Here is a 7,500-nt window from a genome sequence, read left to right as displayed (position 1 = left end):
TTTAAAACAGGCACAGAAACGGACAGTATATTTCTCAAAAATAGCAAATACGAACTTGACCATTGATTTTTTTATTAGAAATCCTTGTCAAATAAAAGGCTATTTTTCAAAATTAAAAACAAAAGTTCTCATACAAAATACGGGATCAATTAAGATAACCTTTCCTTCGAAAATAGACAAGAAGTGAATGTGTATCCCTTTTGGGATACGTAAAAATATAGTATTATTACTAGCGATGTTCAAATGAATTAAAAATTTTCTTTTTGTTTATACACTTTTTACTTTATTAAGTATACTTTTTATATTTCTTTTACTAGGTATACTGTTTTTTATATCTACGTAAAGTATACTGTTTATTATAATTACTTTACTGAGTATACTGTTTTTTATATCTACTAGTTAAACTGTTTTTAATATTTACTTTATAAGTATGCTGTTTTTATATGACATGAAAGAATAAATTGAATGAATTTGGCAATAAACATAAAAAAAAGAAGAAAAAAAAAAGCTTGACACTGGACAAATAACTGCTTTCCCTACTCCAATGACTAATTATTACATACAGTATTAGAGATATTCGTCAATGTACAGAAATTTCATCTTTGAAATCATGCATTAGTTTACCATGAATAACCTCTTCCCTGGATGAAGAGTAAAGCAATGAGACCTCGCACACTTCGGTTGCAATCCGACTAAATTACGCTTCAATAACATCCAAAAGCCTTCGTGGCAAGGGAAGGGCTTTACGAAAGAGAGCCAAGACCGAAGGATGCTTCCTTTATGTTATTTCGTATTTCAGGCCAATGTCTTCATACTTATATTAAGATCCATAACTTTGAAATTATGAAATATCAGCATTTAAAATGATGCAGGATTCAATAATAGTAATATACACTCTAAGTGAGAGAGAGAGAGAGAGAGAGAGAGAGAGAGAGAGAGAGAGAGAGAGAGAGTTTAGTTACACATCGTCTTAAATTTTAGAGAACAAAAACATTCTGAGAGTCAAATCCTTAAGCAGCTTGCTACTTCGAGAAATGTTAAAACATGACTCTCTCTCTCTCTCTCTCTCTCTCTCTCTCTCTCTCTCTCTCTCTCTGCAGAACACGGAGGAATTCTGTCCACGATTAAATATAGCAACATGAGTTAGTGTGCACGCGTGTTTGTGTTTCTAAAGGGGGGGGGGGGGGGGTTACGGGGGGCATGTCACCGAGCGCCGATGATGACGCCACTAGACCGAATTCTTCGTCTCCTACGAGGGCGGGAAATATCTCGTGAGACATCGCAAGGCGATGACATCACTGTCACGAAATCATTCCTGTTAAGTGACGACACTGCGGCGAAAATACTTCCGATACTGACGGTTCATGAAAAGAGAAAAAAGGTGGCTCTAAGAGCTAGAATACCACTTGAATGTTGAATGGAATTATTAACTAATGCGTCGTTTTTTTCCCAATAAAGAGAATTTTATTTGAATAAGTTCTTTTCAATGTAGAGTTAACCCATGACCTTAAAAAAGAAAAATTGCTTTCATTATGAAAAACACAATTACTTTAGTCTCACCACTTCCTACTCTTTATACTTAATACTAATGAACAATTAGCATTAGAATTATCCTTTAGTTTGAGAACACACAACTCTTTAATTTATACGGGCAGCTTTCTCCCATTGTTTCTCAGCAAGCATGTTTGAAATACGTAACTAACCTCATATTATCATCGACACCACACCAATATAAACTACCAGTATCGAATTCACTGATCAGGTCAAAAGTCAAGATGTAAATTATAAAGCGAGCCTCTCAAACACAAATTAATGCCCTTAGTTCGCTTAATGTTGACGGGAAGTGTTTATTCGTAAATAAAAATATACTACGATATTCAAAACAAGTACTACCAATTCAAAGACGAAATAACTTAAGTTCAGTGTTTCAGTCTCTTTAGAATGACTAACATTAAACTGCAACAGTGAGTTTTAAGTTATTTTGATGTGTTATAAAAAGATTTATTATCCGCAATGACAATTATTTAATGAAGGTTTTAGATTTGGTAAAATAAAATCACTGTCAGGGGTGAGTATACTTTAATTAGTCATAATTGCTGTAACTTTTGTTAATTCATAATCCTTAATCAGCTTATTTGTTCGATGTGATTGCTCTTAGATACAAGCAGGACCTCTGTTTGTATCTATGTACTTTCACTATGTGTATATTCATACATAAAACATTCAGATATGTGTATGTATATCTATTCTTCTTTATCATCTATATCATCATCATCTTCTCTTCCTACGCCTATTGGCGCAAAGGGCCTCGGTTAAATTTCGCCAGTCGTCTCTAACTTCCAGCTTTTAAATCAGTACTTCTCCATTCATCACCATCTACTTCACGCTTCATAGTCCCCAGCCATGTACGCCTGGGTCTTCCAACTCAGCTAGTGCCTTGTGGAGTTCTGTTAAAATTTTAGTGAACTAATCTCTCTTGGGGAGCGCAGAGCAAGCCCAAGTCATTAATATCTACCCCTCACCATGATCTCATCCACAAATGGAACTCAAGTAATCTCTCTTATAGTTTCATTTCTAATTCTGTCCTGCCATTTATCTCCCAATATTTTTTCTGTGGGCTTCGTTCTCAGATCTAAAAACACGATTGGATATTGTTTCATTATCATACCACGACTCATGTCCATACAGTAACACCGATCTCACTAAACTGATATATAGCCTGATTTTCATACTGTATGTAATTTCAGGCGATTTGATTTCCAAATTTTACTTGACCTAGTCATTGTCTGATTTTTTTTTTTCAATCTTTTAAACTTAAATTCTATAGATCCTGTGTTAGAGATCATTGTTCCTAAATATTTAAATGATCCCACCTCTTTAATAATTTCTCCTCCAGAACGATTTCCAAGAAGCATGTCTTAACGTTGGATAAAACTTACATAAATATGCATACACATAGATAAATGTTCTATATATGCATACTGTGGATATGTATACATATATTGTACACAGTGAAAATACATAGATACTAACAGAGCTCCTGCTTGGATCCACAAGCCTTTTTTTTATTATCTTCTTCAATTCATATATGTAGAACAAAATAAGTTGAATTATGTCCTATTGCAATCTGTTTAATGTTCTATACTGTATGTGTTAGCTTTGGCTAAAATTTCTATAGCCTCTTTTATTTTACGGTCAAATATTTTTTTTTCTCATCAATTACAAACATGGCTTTTTCAAGAACAATACTTATTTGCGCACGAGCTGAAAGGCATAATATATTCTAACATACGACATTTTACATGAACGAATGTATATTATCATAAACACACATACACACACACACACACACACACATATATATATATATATATATATATACATATATATATACATATATATATATATATATATGTATGTGTGTGTATTGAGAGCATAAGCTGTATCTGAATATCGTACATGTGTAAATAATTGAATTTAAAAATATTTTAATTTCAAAAAAATAAATGTATAATATTGAAAAATAAAATTCCTTAACCTATACAACTTCCCAAATATTTCTGGTCCAAAATAATTTGTAGCAACTACATGCCATTGTGCCCGTCATAACCCATTTGTTTTTTAAAATACATAAATTCATTGCACCAAGTTAGTCGCTATTAATCACAACGAAAATAAATGAAATACTACGTAACGTAACCGTAGACTTTATCTACACTCTTACTATCACGTCCAGAGCTTGTAACTACCTGTCCATATGTAAATATTCATAACGAAAATTATAACACAAAACAACTATGCACACTAGCCACACATGCATATATAAATAACACGAATGATTAGTCATACTTATGAAATATATTTTTCCCAACATAACGACGAAATATACGATAAAATTCAAGTTGTAACATCACTAGATTTTATAAAAAAAATGAACAATGTTACAATTGCACATGGTCCTGATTCAAGCCGTCAATAACCCTGAAAAACCTTTTGTTATCTAAGCAGTACGGGCATCGATTTTTATTTATAAGAATTAATTAACTTTATAACAGCTTTGGAAGACGTTAAAGTAATTAATACACCGAAGATTACAAAATTAAGTAATTAAAACACCTTTAGCAGATAAATTATAAAAGGTAAAAATTATTCCAGTACGTATGTCGTGTTTCAAAAATTTAAATATTTATTTCGCAATATTAAATGATATATATCAATGAGGTAGAGCTATAGTGGAAATCATATGCAATATATATATATATATATATATATATATATATATATATATATATATATATATATATATGTATGTATATGTATATATATATATATATATATATATATATATTACTAAGGTTATTAATGTTTACGCACAAGTGTATGTTTACATATAGAAACAATACATAACCACACAAGTAAATTAAACCATGACAATATATCCTAATTTGAAAGATTCAGAATAATACACATCTTAAATTTAGGGCAATAAGGCCTTCGTTACACAACTAAAAATAATATAAAAATGGTAAGTGGATATATGTGTATATAAACAAAATAAAGTCATTCAAATATATGCTTAGGTCTTTACTAGCATATAAATACCTTAAAACCTGAAATAAAGATACATATTCAGACCATAATAATAAAAGAAATAAATGTCATGATTAGAAACTATCCAATTATTTATCAACATTATAAAAAGTAATAAAATAAGCCATGCATTCACTTACATTTTTCTTCCTTTATCCTCTTGTCTAACAAACCCTTATATCCTATATGGTATTAGTAAATATAAGCAGAATACCTCATATATATGTTTCTCAAGCAGTTGCTATTATACACAAGACTACTATCTTATTAGGAGTCGTGGCAGGTGAAGCAAGGCTCTCTAGAATCTGGTAGTGCTAATATGCCTAAGCGGTCTAAGATACGCATGTACAAGGGTAGGGTGTGATGATGGGGGGGGGGGGGGGGGGGCAGTAAAATGGTGGGAGAAATGTATGAGCATAACAGTTTCGGCGAACTGGTGGTTCCAGAATGATTGGCATAATCCTCCATTCACAGGATTTTCAAGAAAGGAAAAACAATAAACGATAACAATCATAGATTGAATAAAAATAAAAAACGTTAATATGATTGATTCTTTTAATCCTTATATCAAATAGCATGAGAATGAAGGCGTTCATTCATTAATTTCAAAGTATAAATAGAATATTTAGAATGCAAGAATGAAAAATCCGTATATGGAATTTGAAAAAAAATCAAAATACTTAACAATACCGTACTTCAGTTATTAATTTCAACGTATAAAGAGAGTACTGAGAATGCAAAAAACCAATCCAAAAGAACGTTCGGGTAAGAAGAGACACATTATCGGATTCGGCCATACACGGTTTTTGTAGTGCAGGGAATATTTCACCTCAGGGATGAGCGACTCATTAACAAGTCCATTAAAGCAAGGGGGGCAGGGTATGTAGGAGAAAGGGAGAGGGGAGGTCTGAGCCCTTAGGGTTTACATGGAAAAAATTGCATAAATCTCTTTGTCATTACATTATGTGATAATGGATGGGAACGGAAAACATTTCAATACATACATATATATATATATATATATATATATATATATATATATACACAGTATATATATGTATATATGTATGTATATACATATATATATATATATATATATATATATATATATATATATATATATATATATATATATATATATATATATATATATATATATATATATATATATATATAGAAATGGGTGCAATAAGAGAGAAGTCGCCATTCGAAATACGTACGAGTATAGTCAAATGCTCTAAGGAAAAATCACTTTTTGTTTCATTTGTAAATCAAAGCTGATAACTTTTGACTCTAGATCATTAAATTACATAAGGACGTTATTTATCAAACATATAATCACAGCCAAAGTAATAAAATGCAATTTATGAAAAAAAAAAAAACAGATTTTTTCTGCAATTTCAACTCCAAGAAATCTAAAAGTACAGAGAAATGGAAACCATATATAACGGCGTAAGATCCTCCAATGCGTATCCAAAGTGTATACACGTGTGCGTATATAATAATGGGCGTGCATACATGCAAAATAAAAGTCCTGAATGGCATTGGATGACTTTCACCATGTACTAGAAAACTATGAAAAGTATGAATGGGATATTATTTGATATTTCGCTGCTCAATCATCCATGAAACACACAAGATATTGTTATTAGAAAGCAAGTTTCTGATGCTGCTTCTTCTTCGCTCCTGATTTCACGAGATTTCTCCTCAACTAACAATTGGAAATCAAGAGATGGAAAAAAAATGATGCTGTTAAGAAGGGGAGAATGTTCCCCCCTCATAAAAGAGGGCATATTCCAAAGCAGTCTATCGCGTAATATCAAATGTCTATCTGGCAGTCTAAATGAACCCAGTCTACGTGAGGTGCTGTCACTAAGAGAGGTTATTATGAGATCATAAAAAAAATAGAATTAAGTCTACACGAGTTGTTCATCACTACGTCTACTACTGGGTCAAGGTCATCTTCAAGCAAGCATTCCTTTTTCGTTTTGCCTCCGTAAACCAACGCGACTTTAATATGCACGGGGTTCGTGCACCGGGGGAGATCCCATGCACCGGCGGGTCCACCCGGCTATCTTGCAACAAAGACTGAACGGATGTACCAAAAAGACACATAGCGAAGGTAGTCCCCCAGGCTATGAAGCAGTTTACTTTTAATGACATAAAAAGACGTTGGTTTACAGCGACAAAGGAATTGTATATAAATATAAATAAATCAAGAGTGGCGGCGGTGTGGAAAGCGAATGGAAATAAAACAATAAAGCGAGGAAGTTTTTGAATGATGGGTTGGGGGGAGGTGTATCTCTGGGGGGGTGGGTTCATTTTTGTCTGGGGGGTGGGGGGTGTAAGAAAGAGAGGCAAGAAGACAAGACTCACATCGGTTTGTCGTCATTGGCCGCACGAGACTCGCTCAGTGTGGCCAACATAACCCGAGACCTGCAAATATTCACAGTGGTTAGCCTCCACCCAGTTGGGGCCAACACGGTTGGTAGCTCTGAGTCCAGCACAAAATACAGAAAGAGAGAGAGAAACGGAAAGCCGGAGAGGAGAGAGAGCGGAACTAGTCTATCTGTTATATTTATCTTTTAATGAAAATGATGTCGATGTAAAAGGAACATCAAATACTGAGATGAAAATAACATTGATACAAAAGGAATATTGGATATTAAGATTTATACAATTCTGAGTTTTTCTCTCTCTCTGCTCTCCGATTTCTCTTCAATTTAAGCTACTTTCACCAAGACAAAGCTACCCAAAGAAGAGATTGGCTTATGAAAGAAGACATGGCTACAAAATAGTACAAAAATATCGATATCTACAAAGATGTGAACTTTAATCTCTCTCAAAAACACATTAAAACATCATTAACGCAAAACATCCTTACATCATTAAATTTATATCAATTGCAAC

At 32.8% G+C, this 7,500-nt stretch overlaps 1 protein-coding gene across 7 annotated transcripts in view; it reads right to left on the bottom strand.

Moving 5' to 3' along the window:
* Positions 1 to 7,500, bottom strand: part of LOC137650047 (3',5'-cyclic-AMP phosphodiesterase, isoforms N/G-like) — an 832,709-nt gene that overhangs the window by 267,278 nt on the left and 557,931 nt on the right. For 5 of the 7 annotated variants that reach the window (XM_068383075.1, XM_068383073.1, XM_068383072.1 and 2 more), the window contains exon 3: positions 6,967 to 7,026. The exons of the other annotated variants lie outside the window; for them this stretch is intronic. In XM_068383075.1, coding sequence (XP_068239176.1) covers positions 6,967 to 7,026 — 60 coding nt within the window. The remainder of the gene's footprint in view (positions 1 to 6,966; positions 7,027 to 7,500) is intronic. 7 annotated transcript variants of the gene reach the window in all.

Source organism: Palaemon carinicauda, chromosome 11, assembly GCF_036898095.1.
Source record: "Palaemon carinicauda isolate YSFRI2023 chromosome 11, ASM3689809v2, whole genome shotgun sequence".
NCBI classification, from domain to species: domain Eukaryota; kingdom Metazoa; phylum Arthropoda; class Malacostraca; order Decapoda; family Palaemonidae; genus Palaemon; species Palaemon carinicauda.
Note: the sequence above shows the minus strand (reverse complement) of the source record. Positions and strands in the feature narration are given on the sequence as shown.